The sequence below is a fragment of the Gobius niger genome (genome assembly GCF_951799975.1).
Source record: "Gobius niger genome assembly, chromosome: 13".
Classification (NCBI taxonomy): domain Eukaryota; kingdom Metazoa; phylum Chordata; class Actinopteri; order Gobiiformes; family Gobiidae; genus Gobius; species Gobius niger.
This window is the reverse complement of record NC_136864.1, coordinates 13806574-13825803: the sequence shown is the minus strand read 5'-3', so window position 1 is coordinate 13825803 and position 19230 is coordinate 13806574. Positions and strand designations below refer to the sequence as shown.

At 41.5% G+C, this 19230-nt stretch overlaps 1 protein-coding gene across 1 annotated transcript; it reads right to left on the bottom strand.

Annotated features, from left to right (window-relative positions):
• Window positions 1-9981: 9981 nt before the first annotated feature.
• On the bottom strand, window positions 9982-18268 carry LOC306972460 (polypyrimidine tract-binding protein 2-like). The gene is made up of 17 exons (XM_079569080.1): window positions 18151-18268; window positions 17489-17510; window positions 17347-17398; window positions 17101-17264; window positions 16960-17031; window positions 16812-16883; window positions 16567-16725; window positions 16373-16483; window positions 16124-16292; window positions 15973-16050; window positions 15578-15690; window positions 12941-12974; window positions 11777-11869; window positions 11569-11685; window positions 11387-11486; window positions 11213-11290; window positions 9982-11097 (listed from the first exon to the last, which is right to left on the bottom strand). Exons 1-17 carry the CDS (start codon window positions 18156-18158, stop codon window positions 10968-10970), a joined length of 1572 nt encoding a protein of 523 aa, XP_079425206.1. The 5' UTR covers window positions 18159-18268; the 3' UTR covers window positions 9982-10967.
• Between the last annotated feature and the right edge of the window lie 962 nt (window positions 18269-19230).

The window sequence follows — 19230 nt, the reverse complement described above, 5'->3', positions numbered from 1 at the left end:
GCGTCCATCATGCTTATTACACACCAAGTAACAGTATGTCAGAGTACAACCAGTGATTTTCAGAAGGCTATTTGGGTCAGATGGAGGTGGAGTGTGAACTGGGCAGTATCTGACTGTGTGGGTGTTTGTGGTGTGTCAGAAATGGCTGCTCTCCCACTGGACCTGCTGACAGAACTCACACTGACACCCCTCTGAGTGTGCGTGTGCGTGTGTGTGTGCGTGGACAGTGGTGTGACCAGTGCAGCCCGTTAGAAGGATGATGTGTGCGTCTCTCCGCCATCTTATCTGTGGACCTCATGTCAAGACTGCATAGAAATCTGTGGGTTAAAAATGGCCACATTATTTGGACTACTCACAACCTTTTAAGTTTTTTTTGTTTCAAAGAAATAGTGAAAATGACTGGGTCCACTTGTCAAACCATATGATCTCGAATGATAAAATATATAATAAATAAACTTCTCATCAGCTTCCCCAGTCAAGTATCCCAGACCAGACTCGTGTCCATCCCCCGTGGCTCCTCCAGCTCCTCGGGCTCCTGAGTGTATTTTCTGGCAGACAGAGCAGAGAGGCACAGTGCGTGACAGACGTCTGGCCTAATCGCCCCGTTAGAGGAAGTGGGACGTGAAATCCACCAGCCGCCCCCTGCCCCCCTCCCCCCCACAGCCGCCGCACCCTCATCCTCCTCAACGCACAGACTTCCAGGAAAAACATGGCTGCCCTGCTGGGAAGTCAGCATTTGGTCAATCTAAACCCAGGGATCATCAGGAGCCCCACCTATCATGAAAAGATGGGTCGTCACTCAGTATTTCTGAGAGTCAAGCATTGATATATAGTTAATCATCATGCAACCCATTTTTAGTCCCGTCCCACTGTTTTTAATGATTTGTTATTAAATCAAGTTCAATTATTTTCTTAATTTAAAGGATTAAGGATTGTCCTATAGGCTTTTTTAGACCGCTCAGGGTGAAGGAGGTAAACCAGTCATCCTATTTGTATTATCTTTGAGCTTTGATTCAAATGAAGCCCACATTTTGCCTAAACTTCCCACTTGTGCCATAATCATTTCATAGTTGATAATTTCTCCTATAAATCTGTTAATAGGCTGCTTGGCGTCTCCACTCGTTTCTGTGGTACATCCGCCTGACAACGGATGCCAGGCCTCTGAGCCAGCTCTGTTGTTCCGACTTTACTCAGATTAAACCAGATCCAGCTCAGATCAGACCGATTTACAAACAAACGCCACATTTTGTCGATGATAATCCTGATGGTTTCATTCAGACGCGCTGCATCGAGCCAACTGTACAGAAACATAGGACACAATGAAACAACGGAGCATTTCCTCACAATGTTTAGGACAATCTGAGGTGGGTTCAGTTACTCAAGTACACATTAATATTACTTTTGAGTATCAGTAGGCTCTTATTGTGGTAAATGTAAGTGACAAATAATGTTTAATTATTTCTGCCAATTTAAACATCTGCATTTTCACATTGTTAAATGTTTTGTTTATTGCAGTGGTTCTGACTTTTCACACCAAGTATCTATCGTACAACCTCATAAAATATTTTACCTCCCAAGTACTGCAAGGCCTAAATCAAGATCAAATCAGGACTAAACTAAGTCTAAATAGGGTCTATTATGGACTTAAGTTGGACAAAAATTAGGTTTAAACTGGGTGTAAACCTTAGCTATACTTGAAAACACCACTTAATTCAAGCATAAATTAAATCATCTCTAATTAAATGATTGAAGTCTAAAATTGCTGATGATGCTGATTAATAAAAAGTAACTATAATGATGCATTGAGATGCCTGTGTTTCTCAAACTGTGGTCATTCACTCCATACTACGGTAACACTTTGTATTAAGGTGTGCTCGTTAAGTATTAATAAGGTACTAATAAGCATTTATAATATGCTTGTAAAGTATTAACACACTGCTTATTATACTTGTATCTGTTAACATACTAATAGGCCATTAATAGTCGGCTTATTCATAGCCAACCCTAAACCTAACCCAAACCATAATCCTTTCCCTTACCCTAAAATGATTACTAATGCTTATTAATACTTAATGAGCACACCTTAATCTAAAGCGATACCCATACTACTGTAGGTAGAGGTAAGCTGCTATTGTAGCCACAGCTGCTCTGAAGTAGACAGACGAAAGTGAGGCTGCTAATCTGCACCATCGGCCTCCGACCACTAACACCCACTCTTGCCCAAAGACACAAAGGCAATCTGCACCTGCGGGAGCTGAGATTCGAACCACCAACCTCTCAGCTGTTGGACAACCCGCTCTTCCATCTGAGCCTGTGTCAACCCAGGACCACCTGAAGAGGTCCAAGTACCACCAGAGGTCCACATACCACAGTTTGTGCAGTGGCAGAGTGGTTAGTGCTTCTACCTCACAGCAAAGCCCCGGTGCATCCTGGGTCCCCGTCTCTCAGAGCAGAGTCTGCTTCCCTCTCCAGAGGTGCTCAATAACAAAGTACATCTAGAGATTTTGAGCACCTGAACTTCACTTAAGTAGTATTTTTGTTGAGAACTTTTACTTTTATTCCACTACATTTAAAAGATATGAGGTCTAACGCCTTTTTCTTCTGGTAAAAAAATATTATTTATAAATAGATCACCTCATAAAAATAATAACTATAAATCCTTGAAGCCCCATGATGATCTCTGTGTCCAGATGAGAGTGTCTGCGCTCGGCTGGAGTCGCTGGACCACAGACGTGTCACTTCCTGCTCTGCTCCGTTGTCATGGAGAGAGAGGCCGGAGCTCCGATGGCGATAAAGAGCCATCTGCGGCCGGCCTGACCACCTACAGCCCACTGCCTTCAGAGTGATTGATCGCCCCCAGAGACTGACAGGGGAGAGAGTAGGAAGGGGGGAGAGAAAAGTGGCAAACAGAAAGAAGGAAGGGAGAGTGGGATGAGGGAGAGAGGCAGAGAGAGGTGTGGGGGCGGGGCCTGTCCAGATGTCCTCCTGGGTGCCCTGGGGTCTCATGTCCTGCTCTCTGCTGTTTCCAAGGGAGACAAATGGTACAAACGTGACACTGTGAGGCCGTGGACCAATTACGCATCACCAATAATACACACAGTACAGGGAGCGATGGCTGATGGGAGGAACAATGTGTGCTGTGTTTTGAAGCAGAAAATGTGAAAATGCAGTAGATAAATGACTTACAGGAGGCTTCATGAGGACGGGGAATTTTTGGCATCTTTAGTGGCATCTATTGGTAAAAAGAGCACATTGCAGTTAGTTAGCCATAAATACCAGTAATTATTTTGAATCTGTGTGCAGTTTGTCAGCTCCATGCTATCAAAACAAAAAAGTTAAACACATCTGTTGTTTAAACAGCTCGAACTCTGTATTTTTTTCTCCCTGTCATAGTAGGCTGTATGTGTTTCCATTGTACAGGAAAAGGTGAGGCCAAATAACATTCAAAGTGCCTAAGACAGGTTTTAATGCTTTTGAAAATATGACTGTTTAGATGGATAAGACCAGTTGCAAGTTCATCAGTTCCTTTATTATCATTTTATTTCAGTGACGCAGCAATTTTAATGAAGAAATCTTGGGTGGAAAAGTTATTTTTATTTTTAAGCGAGTGACATAGATTGAGGTAAAGTCCCATAGCAGTTTGACTCATTTCCCATTGACTTATGGTTGGCACGGCTTTTTAGGCAGTTTTATATTGTTTGCCTTAATCTATGTCACTTCCTGTCAGTGTCCAATAAGGAAGTGAAGCTATAAGCATCACAAAAATGGTCAAACTAAACAAAACTGGGCACAATGTTTAGCAAAATCTTAAAGGAACAGGCCACCGTTTTATGGAGATATGTTCTTACCTGAGCTTAGACGAGTTGATACGTACCTGTCTGGTCTTTGTGCGTGCGCTCAGTCACGAAAAACGACCAAAGATGTTGTTAGTATTTGGCCTCTCCCAATGTATTCCTATAGCTCCAAACGGGGGTGAAGTTAGAAGCGACCACGCTCTTCCACGGGCACGCATGAAGACCAGGCAGGTATGTATCAACTCGTCTAAGCTCAGGTAAGAACATATCTCAGGATGGAAAAACGGTGGCCTGTTCCTTTAAAGGCACACTGTGTAACATTTTGGACTTTACTGTTGTCATCAGTGCAAAGCATGCTCCATATGACTGCAGTGAGTAATCAAAGAATGGATATGGATGAGGACCTAAACGGTTTAAATCTCAAATTCTGCTGACTTTAGTCGACATCTCCATGGAGACGAGCTGGAGACGTACCCACTCCCGGTAAAGTTACAGTCATGTCTTAAGAGAGGTGAGCCACTTGCAGCTAAAGCACATGTTTGTTTGTACATTTATGAGGTACTTTTCAATGATGAAATTATCTGTCATAAAATAGATGCTTATACTTCAATTTTATTCATTGGGTAAAATCCTACGGTGTGGCTTTAAATATAAATGTGTGAACTATGTTTTAGCAAAAAGCATGCCTAATGTGTCATATGCACTTTAAATGAGTTCATATTCCACGCAAGGAGTTGTTGTGCAACATGCAACGTTATCTGAATTAATCAAGCCTCATTAGTCGCCCAGCCTTACGGTGATTCAAAGGAAGAGGACATGTGGAGTAGGTGCACAGTAAATGTATGTTTGGCATAATTAAGTGGACATCAATGGGGAAATAATGTCGGACAGGTGCAAGGATGCCCAGGTGTGACCTCTTAGGCCTGTGCATCTGATTGAACCTAATTCAAATTGTGATTAAATCTATGGTTAGTCATTCTCAGTTATCATTATGGTGCATTTATGACGAGAACCAGATCATGTCAAGGCAGTGACTCATGGAGAGCATCGTAGCAAACAATGTTTTATTCACTTTTCCACAAATCTTTAACATCATGGTTTTGTCCTTCTAAATATTTTTTTCCTCCTCTTGTCCAAAGACACTCCCACAATGTTACAGAATTTTTCTTTTTTGTAACATTAAGGTCCGGTCTGTGAAAAGTCAGTGGAGCTGACCTTCATCGGCTGGCAGTGACTCATGACATTTACCGCAGAATTATCTCATCATTCATTTCATATTAAATCTCTGGGTCTTTCTCTCTCTCACTGGAGACTGCGGCCACAGATATGCCGCATTTTTCTGCGTGTATCCTGGATAAACTAGTTTCATTAATTTAAATTATACACATTGGCCGCAAATCTCATTCTGTCCCATTCAGTCAATCGCTTCATCTAAATCCTCACAGATTTGAATGGAGGCTGTGTGGTCTGGAGGGGCGCGCGCGCTCTGTCTGTGATACGAGAGCTTCATTAGGACATAGTGACAGACTCGAGCCAAATATTCATTCATCTTCTATGTATTTGTATCCTGTTATTGCATTTCTTCATTGTTTAACATATATAGGCTATTCTCTGATTTATTGGTGTTAGAAAATAAGTGGTAAGCAACAACATTAAAAAAAGTCTGCATTGGGTCTGTCTGTGTGGAGTTTACACAGGGTTTACACAGAGGAAAGAGAATAGGGCAAAATGAAACTTTCAGGCAAATGTGGTAATAGGCCTAAATATCTTTTATACCATCATTTTTTGGGGGTATTTTTGATGAACTTACACTGTAAAAATGCTGCAATTTAGAGTTAATGCCAGATTTAATCCATTTTAATGACATTTAAGGCCACAATTAATTTAACCTCTTAACCCCCACCTGAACCGAGCACAGTTTCTCCAGTGAAAGAAGTGTCAAAACAGCAACAAAAAAGAGAAGAGGAAAAAAAGGATGAAAACACAACAAAAAAGCTTCAAAAAAGCCACAAAAGTTCCGCCAAAAAAGTGATAAAAACTCAACCCAAAAGTGAAAAAAACAAAACAAAAAAAAGGGCCAAAAAGCCACAAAAAACAACAAAAAAGTGGCAAGATGAGATGGGAAAAAACGTGGGGAAAAAGTGACATCACAGCAACAACGTGAGGAAAGAGATCAGTTATGTTGGTCTTAGCTTTCAAATGAGGCCTATAGCCAAAGTGGAGGAAATGCATTTGATTCAGGCACATGGTAAGACGTTAACCCCGTGGAAAGCCTGTTAAATGTTCTCCTGGTGCTCCTCTTCACCTTATCATCCCTAAACATACACAATAGGCTTAATCCTCCCATACTCCAGACCAAACCTAAGAAGCTGAAGATGGGACAACGACCGTCGCCTGTGCTCAGACAGATGCCCCAGCGGCATAAACCAAAGGGTCACCACACATTTCTCTACGGGACAATTCAGTAAATTTACTTCCTTGCGACTTGGCGGATCATATGCCCGATGCCTTTCCTGATTGGATAAGGACAAAGAAGACTAAATTAAAGACACACTGCGCAACATTTTACCATATAAATAGAATGAAGTGCAAGTATTTATTTTATTACAAATATGTCTATGGTAGTAAAATACCTATCTTTGTTGTGAGTGAATCGACTCTCCTCAGCCCTGACTGTGAACCTCACTGGGAGCGGGACGTCTCACGCTCGTTGACTAAAGGCAGATTTAAATAGGTTTGGTCCTTAACTTAATCTATTCTTTGATTACTCACTATGAAAATAGCTGGTCTTTAGGAGCATGTTTTGTATTGATGGCAATACTATGATCCAAAATGTTACGCAATGACACCTTAAGTAGTAGTTTTTTTGTTTTTTTCTGAATCACTCAGGGTTACAAAGCAAACCGGTTATTCAGTGGCTTGGCAGGCTTTGTCTAAAAACGCTCTTTATTATGGGCTATGGTGAAATGTCTTGCCTGCAGACTCAAAATGAGAGCATTTATGGAAAAGTCACTTGTAGTAAGTACAGGAACGCTACCTCCAATATTATATACATAAAGCCAGTGAACAGGGGGGGGGGGGGGAATCATTTAAGAATCTCGAATTTGACAGTTTTTCAGTGTTTCAGTGAAATAATAGAACATCTTACTGTACAGTTAAGACAATTTACTTAAAGAGCGCTCACTGCTCAACACCTTTTTGATTGGTACGTTTTGCCTCCCTTTATAGTCCTATGTTTATCACTGCCCAAATAGACCATTCTTCTGTTTGTCGGTACAAGCCCTTTCTCTTTCATTTGTCATAAAAAGACACTTTGTTCAGCTGTAAATTAAGTTCAAAAGTTCTTCACTTTCTTTAATCTCAGAATTGCCTGAGCAGCAGTGGCTTAATTTATGCCTCTGTCCCCACAAACACAGTGCGTGGGGGAAGTGTGTGAGAGCATTGAAATATGACCCACAATGCCTTGGGTCTATCCATTCCCAGCTGGGGCCGCTGATAGCACCGTGTCCTCCTATCATAACGCCTAATGACTCTGAAGTCATCACTTACTTCATCCTGACATCAGATATCGATTGGCTGTCCCGGGGAGTGATAGGGGGGAAAACGAAGGGACAGGGAGACACAGAGAGGGTCGGGACAAATGGACACGTGGACAGCTCAAAAATGGGGCTAATCTCATTAATATAAGATGTGTCATGTGACTCCATTAGGTCTTTTGCATTCAGTAGGAAACAAAGATGTATAGAGTGAAAACTGTGCAATTATTCAACAATGACGAAGGATTTATGTGGAGTGCACTTTTCAATTGAACGTTTTATTTTATATCCATTTCTAATCATTGTAAAGCCATGTTGCGTAACACATCTCTCCTCAGATCTGATCTTGTTAGTAGCGAGACAACACTGTTATATCCATCTATTTTCTTCCGCTTTACTGGGGTCGGATCATGGAGGCAGCAGTCTGAGCAGAGATGCCCAGATTCCCTCATCCACACACACTTCCTCTAGCTCTTCTGGTGGAGATACAAAGCAAAATTCACACAAAGTATAATTATGTTTTGACTGTATAATAATTCTCTTGTAATGCATGTTTAGGAGTTATCATTTTCTGTTGGTGGTTCACGTGATACCCACTCACACCTGTTGTGTTTCTAAAAGGGCGAACCCCGATGACGGTGCCAGGTCGAAAGGACTTTTAACTACATCATCAGTGCCTCTGCCTTCTGGGGGGATATTGAGGTGTTTCTTATCTATCAAGGCCAGCAGATAGTCCCTCCAGCTTAATCCCATCAGTCCTAGGCCCAATGGGACGTGCCCTCCCCAGAGAGGCGCCGGGAGGGCAGCCGGTACAGATGCCCAAACCACCACATCTGTCTCCTCTCAACACGAAGGAGCAGCAGCTCAACTCCAAGCTCGTCCAAGCACCCACAGGAAACTTGTCCTAATAATAATAGGTGCGAGTAGGAAGTAGATCGACCGGTAAAATGAGAGCTTTGCCTTTCGATTCGGCTCTCTTTTCACCACAAAGGTCTGATTCAGCGACCGCATCACTGCAGACGCTGCACCGATCAGTTTGCCAATCTCCTGCTCCATCCAGCCCTCGCTTGTGAACAAGACCACAAGATACTGGGACTCCTCCACCACATGAACAGCTTTTATTTGAAGCATTTAGAACACAATAAAGGTGATCACTTTCTATCTAAATAGCAACTAAATATAGCACATTCTTTGTCTGTTACTAAAGGGGAAGTAAGAGTCAAAATCGATTCATTTACATTCCATGCTTCTGTGTTGTCAGGCTACGCTATATGTGTCCAAAACCTATATATTGGTTTATTGGTTTATTTGGTAAGGACAGTGCGTGTAAATGAACAAGCCACAACGGATTGTAGCCTTGGGCAAATTTCCATCCGTCGTCCCCCAAGTCTGAAAGACGCCTCTCTCTTTAAGACAACTGCAGGGGCGATATGTGTCCTCCCATGTCCTCCATACCCATCTGGTTGACCTCTATTGATCACTACATAAATTATTGATGTGTAGTTAAAGTACATAGATTTCCAAGCAACAGTGGGGGTAGAAGTGTATCACCAGGTTTATGGTGGGAGCCTGAAAACAACCATTACGTCACTGCATGTCACCCGTTCAGTCATCCACCAGACATTGCCCCGTCCTGCTGGTATCGGGATTCAGGATGACTTTGATGGGACAAAGGAGGAGCATGGGCTGGAGGCATCAAATACAGATCTGTCATTTGAATACACAGAAGGAGGAGGGCCCGTGAGGTCACCGATCCACCCCACACATCACTGAAAAACAAAAGACTTTTTATTTTACATCCTTCCATTCAGAATCGTACGACACAATGTAACAACTGGCCCTGAGATGGACACAATGTTGCAATATCTGATACTGTGAATCCAGACTGATGGATGCAGCGGTGCTCATTGTGCCAGTACAAATCCTGCATAAATGGAGAGAGTGCAGGAAGAGAGGGCATCCAGAATAAAACCCAAAATCCAGGCCACGCAACACATGACATTATCCACCCCAATACTTTTCTAATCGAATAACTTTGATGAAATAAATAAATAAAAATAAAAGGTTAATAGCATAGGCAAAAATAACACAAGGTTTAACATTAACTTAACCCGTTAAAACTATTTCTATAGCAAAGTGATTATATCAACCAGACTATTTGCTAGATTCACTATGTAATATTCACTTCTTCGGGCCTTTGATGATGATTTTCTCATTTTGGTCTGACCTTTCTTTGATCCTTGACTTCAGGTCAGCAGTTATTTAAGTTCTTTGAATGGGACCACAGGTGATCAGAGCCACGATGGCCACAGCGCACCTGTCCTCGTGCCTCGGTCCGCTCACCATCTGCACGTGCGACAGGTGTTTGTCGGCCGGTGAAGTAACCTAACCTGTTGATAGTCTCTGTGGTTATAAGACTAGGATAAGCGCAAGCACAATTCTTGGTTTTGTCGCACTTGCAAAGATTTCAGTTTAGCATGAGTGGATATTCATGTTACTGCCTTATCCTGCACTGCTCTCTGGTGGTGGAAAGTGTAATAGCTTCAAAAAGTTCAGTCAGTCCGTCCAGATTGTAAATATTACACAAATAGGAATGAAAATGTGAGGGGGAAAAAGAGATGCAATACTGCAGAGAGTGACGTTTATTGGTGGATGTAGATGACAGCTTGTACACAAGACATAACCACTGACTTTGGACCATTGGTAAAAAAGACACTTTCTCTAATGTTGTGCCAATCTGAAAATTTTCCACAAAAAAGCTGATATCAAGTAGAAAACATACACTTAAATTTGCATAAAAGAGCAATCCCACATTGAAGTTGTTGCACACAAGATATCCAAAATAAACTATACTTTAGTCATGAAATTAAAGATTGACTAAAAAATAACAGACAGGTGAAGGAGATCACAGGAAACAGACTAAAGGCACATTGGTCCCAACACGTCTCCTCCAATAGAGACCAAGACCAGAGTCACATGTTTAAACCCTGCATGCATACGGAGTAACTGTACACAATACACATGGGCTGTTTAGGAACATTCACAAAAAATGTTTTTGGGCATCAACTGTAGCTATGATCAAATGAAGCATCATGTAACAGGAGAGAATGTTTAACTGGCTTTTTTCTTCAGATACTACTTCATAATTGTATGATCGGTGTAACATTTTTTCTGAAATTCAATTCTGCAAGCAGCAATGTTGCAATAATCTAACAAGCACATTGTTTAACAATGTAATAAAGTGTAATGGTACCTATTAACCAAATTCCTCCTGATGGGGTACTTGACCCAACAGGAGCTTTTTGGAAACAGGCAGCAATCCTGGGTTTAGTTGCTAAATTTAGGAGTAAACATGGTAAGGTGATTTACTTTCAAACAGAATATTCACAGTGACAATTATTTATGAAGTAAATAAAAAGTATTACATTTATGCAAACCAACAAGGTTATGCTAGTGCTTTACAAAACACTACTTCACATCAGCCATGTTTACAGCTAAGCTTGCTCATTAAAATCTCAAATTTTTGCTCATTTTTATTTGTCTGCATTGACCAAAATAATGATAAACTGCAGTAGAAACACAAGGTTACGATGGTCAGGACTTCTAAAACACGAGGGTGCTGGGGGCAGACTAAACATCAGATGGTGGATTTGGAAAAGGAGACTTTGAGGTGGTGGTTTCCGCCCATGTCGTAGTTGTGTAGATCGATCAGCCCTTGTATGGCCTCTTCCACTGACGACATCTGGATCAAAGCCATCTTACGGTCCCTACAAATAAACACGGGGAAATTAAACTATACTCATTCATCAACTAGAAGCACAAAGCAAAGAACCAATAAGCTACATCATATTCCTCATTTACAGATATGGAAAAGTGTCTTACTGGAAAAACTTGAAGGCCTTCACAGTTGCACCTGTGTTTGAGAACAACAGGCGAAGATCATCCTCTCCCATGCCCTCTCTGAATAAGTGACATGCATTTATTACAATCAGAAATAACAATATCTTTATATCTTTGAGAACTGAAAACATCTGGCCTTGAAAGCACTGTATTTACCTGACATTTGAAAGGTGAAGTGTGGCAGAAGGAGGGAAGATGTTCTGAAAGTTCTTGGACCCTGGCTTCTTGAAGCGATGCAGCGGTGAGCCAGAATAATCTGTCCATGACAAAAATAAATATGGAAAGTTGAAACATTATCATCATCAATATTGGACAAATATGTGGTAGAACTTTCTCACCTTTAGTGAGCAACTGGTCATCCAGGCCTTCTCTGGGTAAAGCTACAGTTTGATGTTTGGAGAGCGTCACTCTCATCACTTTTCCAAAGATTTTCTGACCGTTCAGGTGACTCATGGCTGCATAATAATTACAAAAAAGTATTCCATGTCAAACACTCAAAAAAGTACGCCATTCAAAGTGTAAAGCTAGTTTGTGATAAGCACTCACCGAGCTGCGCCTGATTTCCATCTGCCAACTGAATGAGAGCACTGTCTTTCTTGTTGTAGAGTATCTTCACCCTCTGCACATCTCCATAGACCCCTGAGGAGACAGAGAGAGACAGCCGAGGCAGAGGAGAGGGCGAGGACAGACAGAGCAGAAAGATGGAGCCAACGAAGATAAAGGAGAGGTGTGAGGGATGAAGGAATAAAGTTAGTGCCAGAAAGACAAATGAAAAGAAGAAATGAGGTCTTCCCATTTGACTTCCTCTAAACACCTTTCAAATGCTTAACAGGACGTTTTATCGACTGCCAACCAGAAAATATTGTAGTAAATGTACAATGCTAAAACACACAAGCACAGTGAGAAAACACATTTATCCAGAAGCACGAGACTATAATAATACTGTAATTGTCTAAATGTTACCACCATGTTTGGATAAAGCGGAGGCTGGTTGACATTTTGTAGTGGCAGAAATGTCAGGTTGTGTGAAAGTAATAACCAACTTCAAAAAGCAGAAATGATTTGGCATTTGAAATCAACATTGTTGTACACTGTGGCTGTACCTGATAATTTGAGAAAGAAGAGATGGAGATGCAGGGGCTTTAGGAGCCTGTTAGAGTAAACTCAACTGTTATTATAAGGATGAAAAGCAAACACAAAAATGACCCACATGGTCCTGACTGGACAGAGCTGCGTGACACTGATGTTTTATGGTCATCTGTAAAACTATTATCAAGAACTGCCGTTTTTTTCCCCCACTGTTGATCATTTTACTGGCCTTCTAGAGAGATGATGTTCCCAACCTGTAGCTCAAGAACTCTTCACTCTAGCACTTTGTGTTCTGCAAACATTTATGGAAATATAGTAAAGTGATGATGAATTAATCATCTTTCTTTGTTGACACAACATCTTGGCTGGACATTGTCCAGGATGTCTCCTGGTATTATAGTTACTCTAGTTACTACTTGTTTTTAATCATCTTAAATTTGGTTCAGGAACATGTGGATTATTTTCATGTCAGTTCTCACTGCAGCCTCACTCCTTGAGTGGCTTTTGTTTACTTTGTGACAGAGGAACACTGGGCGTGTATCACACCCACAATCATCATCAGTGGAGACTTTGGATTAACAGAGAGAGCTAAACAGATAGAGTAGTAGAGGTTGAACATACCGAAGAGGGTAAAGAGACTTTGAGGCGTGACCATCTTTAGAGAGAGAGACCGCAGAGCAGAGGACAGAGGAGGAGGAGCAGAGGAGAGGACAGACGAAGGTACAGATCAGACCGCCCAGCGTTGGACGAGGGCGTGGGTGGTGGAGTCCGTGATGAAGGGGCAGAGCATAGATAGAGAAGGCGTGTGACGGTCCGGGAGGGTCAAGAGTGTGTTAGGAGCACAAGAGGGCAAGGAGAACAGAAAGGTGGAGGGGCGGGTAGTATCACAAAAGTAGAAATTACAGGACGTTTGAGTACACAGTTGGGGAGTAAATGTTTAGGAAACAAATCAAATAAAATCATGTGGGGAAAGGGGAGCAGAGGGGAAGGGAAGGAGGAGAGGACAAAAACCAAAGCAGAGGTCAGTAAACAGAGCATCAGTGGAACATCAAAGGAATGATACTGCTTCGACCCAACACACCATCTCTCACACACGTCCCACATGAAAGGATGGGGCGCTCAAAGTATTATTGAGCAATGGACAACAGCAGCAAATAGGCTTGTTCGTCAGTGGCCATAGCAGTTTAACCACAAAAGTCTAGCAACGCACCTATCAAGAGATCTGTTGATGTCTGAAGATTACAAAACAAAGTAGAAACTCCTTAGCAGCTAACCAAAAAAAAAATGTGTGCAGAAGTCTTACACTTACAGACTGTACAATAGTGATGAGCTAAGCGAGTATGGCTTCCCCCATTGTGTTCAGCGCGTGTGTATGCTAGCCATTTGCTGAGTTTTCGAAGTCAGCTCCTATATTTAGAATGGGGCTAAAATAAATACAAAAAGTGAAAGGAAAAAAAAGAATAGGACGATGTAGTGTGTGCTATGACAAACACATGGAGGCAAGAATGGCAAGCCTGTGTTCAATAATGACTTAAAGAGGGGCAGAAAGTTTCAATGGAACGCCCATTAAGAACTTTCAGAGCCTGCCTTCATCTCATATTAGGCTTCTCGCAGCTAACAGCAGTGCTATGTCCTTGTTGTTCACCGTCTATGCTACATTGGCTTGTTGCACGGTGTGGCTATGCTAGTTCCTCTAACCTGAAGTTGTGAGCGCCAGTACTTCCTGTCTGTATTCTTTTCCTGGAATAATAATCATATTTTCTATAGATTATGTTGTGGGCAGTGAGGTCCTGGTAGACGATCATTTACTGTGTTCAAATCTTGATGTAACGAGCTCAGAGGAGACGCCTGTGATCATAAAGGATTGATCGTTTGTCTTGAAGCTAAAGGCTAACATTCATTTCATGCATTATGCAATTTGAAATAGTGCATTTTATTTAAAAAAAATTATAGCATGTTAGCCTTTAGCTTCAAGACAAACAATCAATGGCTAACATGCTATGAAGAAAATTAATAAAAGGCACTATTTCAAATTGTATAATGCATGAAATGAATGTTAGCCTTTATCTACAAGACAAACTCACTGATCCTTTTAAACATAGACGTCTCCTCTACGGAAATATTTACACTGTACAGCAACTCGTTCACCTGCAGGAAGATCATCTACCAGAAACTCACTGTCCACCACAGAATCTTTAGGAAATATGATGATTTGAACGGGTCGAAGCTAATCTTAATGAGAATTAATACGAACAGGAAGTACTAGCGCCCACAACTTCAGCTCAGAGGAACTAGCGTAGCCACATTGTGCAACAAGCCAATTGCACAAATATTACACCGAAAAGATTCTGTGATAATGAATTTGACACCACATAAATTAGTTCGTTTTTGACGCTGGAATGAAAAATAAAGTACCCTTGACCCTTGATTACGGCAACGGCCTGGTCCTACATCTGGCACACTTTATCCCGAACAAGCCAAATATAAAAGGGGTGAAGCAAAAATCAACCAAAAGGGAAATGACAATGAAGCAGATTAAATGTCCAGGTCCAAATGTCCAAATGTCCAATAAAACAATTCACTGTTACAAAACACGAAGGATTTGCTCTACAGCTGGTTACTGCCTTTTTGAGCAGAGGAGCCACACAATGCAAATCTTTTTTTTTTTACTGTAAATGTGCGCTCTTAAATCCAACACTTAAGGCACTGAGTGTCAGTGTGATGGAGTCAGGCTTGTAGAGGAGCTGAGAGCTACAAGCCCTGCATCAATAAGAGGTTGCTCTGGACCGGAAAGGGTTGAGACATTCAGACAGAGGGATTCTGAGAGAGAGTTTGACAGAGAAGCATCAGATAGATTCAAGTGACAGAATTTGACTGTAATAAACCATATGCATTACAAAACACAATTTTTAAACATACAACTGCACATTCGCTTTTATATCTAACCAACACAAGTTCAAAATTCAGAATTGTTTTCTAAAAGTTTTACATTAAAGACAAGAGAGCAGTTTCCCTGTGCTTATATCAAGAGCTTGTGGGGTTAATTATTCAGTGCTGTTGAGGACAAGACACTTTGTTGCTCCAATGTAATAATCCATGGTCAATTATGATCAGAGAGAGAACTACAGTTTTGCATTTGTTGACTACAGTTAAGACTACAGCCTACTTTTATGTTTTTGTTTTATTTCAATGAGGTAAATTTAGAAAAAACAATCAAAACAAGCTAAAGAAGTTTAGCTGTGTGTGTTGCCAGTCTACCTCATCATTCAGGTTGGACGCCAGCAGGACTCCAGACACTCCCGTCCCAGACAGAGCGACTCGTCCAGCAGCAGCTGCTGCGGCCGCTGCAGCACTCAGAGGACTGATAGCTCCTGTCACACACAAGGAAACAAAAAGAAATCTGATGAGGCCACAGGTAAGAAAGAAGCGATTACCATCAGAGAAAACTTGATACTGTATGTAGAAGACATCACATATGAAAAATACTACATTCAAAAATATTAAGTCCCCTCTGTCGGCCAGGGCCACCAGGCCAAGACAGTGTTTTTATACTGATGGTCATAGTAATGGACTCAGTTGCAGATTGCATCAAACGTTCAGTCAACATTAAGTCCTTTTATGTTTCATGTTAGAAAGTCAAAGTGAATGTTTACCACTGCTCTGAGAGAGGGAGAGGGAGGATGAATAACCACCTCCACTGGAGTAGGACGCCAGTGCTCCGGACGGGGTTCCTACAAGACAGTAACACTCTTGTTATTCCAGATGCTGGCATTGCGGCTACTGTGTAAACCATTTTAAACTTACCTAACAAAGAATGATCTTTGGTGGTTGATTCTCCGTCCCCAGTGGGCAGGTCAGGTCTGGTGTAATCTCGACTTTTATCATTGTTATATTTGACATTAAGGTTGACCAGTTTGCTGAAGTCTATCCTCAACGTGCAACATGAGTTATAGATGTTTTGTCCATCCAATGACTGCAAAAAACAAATACCGTAAGTGGGACTTTTGGCCAAAACGTCCTAACCTAATTATACATGAAGTCAATGTAACACACCAGCTTGGCCTGTTGTGCATTGACTGGATCACTAAACTGCAGAAGGGCCTGAAACTGGTTGTTCTTGGTAAAGGTTATAATCTTCATCACGGTCCCAAACTTGCTGAAGATCTGAACAAATAGAAATAAAGCACTTGCATATTTTCTGGTGTGATGTGCACAGTAAAAAGACAATAGAATATTAAAAACTTTACCTGCTGTAGAACATCAAGAGTTACTGGATAAAACATATTATCAATGATGATGCGCAACACGGGGCTTGGGGGTGGAGCCAGTTCAACTATCCCAGCTTCAGAGGAGGGGGAGCTGCCATCCTGCACTGCTGACACCGCCTGGAGCACTGCCTGAGCTCTCTGAATTGATTAGTGTAGAATGAAAAATAATAAGTAAATCATTTGACAACTTAAAGACATTTTTTTCAAGCATCTGGGGAATATACCTGATTCAGTGCAGAGTCAGTTTTTAGTTCTTTATGGTTGGAATACTGTATAAACACTGGAGCATTTCTGACCTGTGCCAATTACAAGTGCATTACAGACAATGAGAAAAAGACATCCATCAATAGTAATAGATACAAGATTCCTCACCTGAGGTGTGACGGCCGTGTAGTAATTCACCATTGTAATAGCCGCTTCCTCTGTTCCAAGCTCCAAAAATGCCTGAAAACCAATAATGCTAATAAGTCAAGCAAAGCTTGAATAATTATACTTTAGATTAGAGATCTGTACCTGGTTTTTGCCCTTTAGCATCAGTATATTGGTGACTTTGCCAAAAGGAAGGCCCAGTGCAATGACTTCTGTCTCTGATACTTCACTGGGGAGTTTCCTGATGTGGAGGACTCTAGAAGGCGGAGGATCATCCAGACGCTGTTTTTTGTTGTCACCACCATTGGCTAAACATAGAATACGCAGACAAAAATGTTACATTGATGTGATGGATTCTGATGAGACTTGACGGCTGACTGCTTTACCCACCGGCCATGGTGCTGGAACTGCTACTGTACATGCTGAGCTCATCTGAGCCTCTCTGGAAAGTAAAAACACATCAATCATTACCAACCACTTCCCAAATAGGTTTAGCAATATTTCTATGTTAAGTCATTTAACTTTGGCATACCTTTACACCAACCGCAACATCACTGCAAAAACAAAAAAAAGTTTAGTCCCAGATTATGGAGTTAAAATGATGTAAACGCGAAGTATTAGCACAGTAGGAGGCAGTAGACGCCCTACATTGCTTTGTTCTTTGCTATCCTATTGTAAACAGTTATTTCTAAGAAAAAGATATAAACGAACCATCATCATTGTTAACAAACCTAGACGCATTAAAAATGAATTTGATAACAGTACTGATGAAAACATTTAGGAATATTTTAGAGCTGAAATAGCTGGATTGTATTCAGCGCAGTAGGCTATCCCTTTGCTATAGTTCCTATGGCAACATATCCATCCATACATTTGCGCCCATTGTAATCATTAGGACATAACAAAAACCCAAAGGTCATATTAACACAGCTAACGCTATATTTCACATTTCCCGTGTGATAATCGTAGCTGTCATTTCACACATGCTACATGTGTTATTCTTGTATTGACTGATGCGTGGTGACAAGCTAACGACACGCCTTCGGCAATAAAAAAAAATGTGTTCACAGCCAGAGCAAAGCTAACTAATCAGTTAGCATGCACAAGAAGCAAAGTGTAAAGCATTGATCTTAGCTTTGTCACATGCACCAGGTCAGAAGTCAATTTATTTATTTGTAAAGATGAGAGATTTACCCGTCCATCGCAGCTCTTTTTCCTCTTTGTCTGGGGATATTGCAGTACACCTCGATGCCTGTACGTGAGCTACAAAAATGGACGGTCTTACTCTGGTTTATCAGTGGCCCCGATGAAAGCCACATCACAGGGATTAGCGCCATCTCCTGTCCAGACCGAGCTACTGGGTAAATACATGTTTACAAGCAGCACACAAGGGAGGGTAAGGGAGGTAATGTTCTTTTCTACCGCGCAAAATACCCCGCTTTGCTGATTTTTATGAGGTCAAAAGATTTTTATGAGGTCACAGCCAGAAGGCCTATATGCATGCAGATTTTCCACCTTTATTAGTAACTGTCGTATGTCTTCACGCCATGCACCTTGAAGGAGTACACACAAGTGTAGTCTGGATGCCCCCAATTGCTCAGAATCTTAAGCATGACAAATCTGAAGGTCTGTTTGGGATCCTGTGGAAGAAGAAGAAGAAGAAGAAGAAGAAGAAGAAGAAGAAGAAGAAGAAGAAGAAGAAGAAGGAGAAGAAGGAGAAGAAGGAGAAGAAGGAGAAGAAGGAGAAGAAGAAGAAGAAGAAGAAGAAGAAGAAGAAGAAGATTAGGATGTTGATACCCAAATATTCATACATTGGCATGCAAGATGAGCCAGCATAATGCACAGCACCAAGCATATAAAAAGGTATAAATGCTATTGCACTCACTGGTAGTTGAAAGGTCTGGAACGACTCTCCTTTCAGATCATATTCAAAAGTTCCCAGGTGTGTTCCCTCTACATACTCGGACACATATCCCTGAAAGAGAGGATTAGAGTGAGCTTTAAAAGCATGACTAAATCACTCCATTGAAGCCCATTCTTAGCTATACTCACAGAGACAGAGAATTGCTGTGGAGCGCTGTGCATGAACTCGTATGGGGTGTGTTCTCTGGAGATGTGGCCCAAAGTTACATGGGATACCTTGATAGGCTGAGAGAGGGATATGAACAGACGTCCGCACTGTCCAGCAAACGACCAGCACCGACCGGGAACGAGCAACGCTGTGTGATCCTGAGGTGAAAGAGGGGGAAAAAAGGGAAACTAGATAGAAATAGT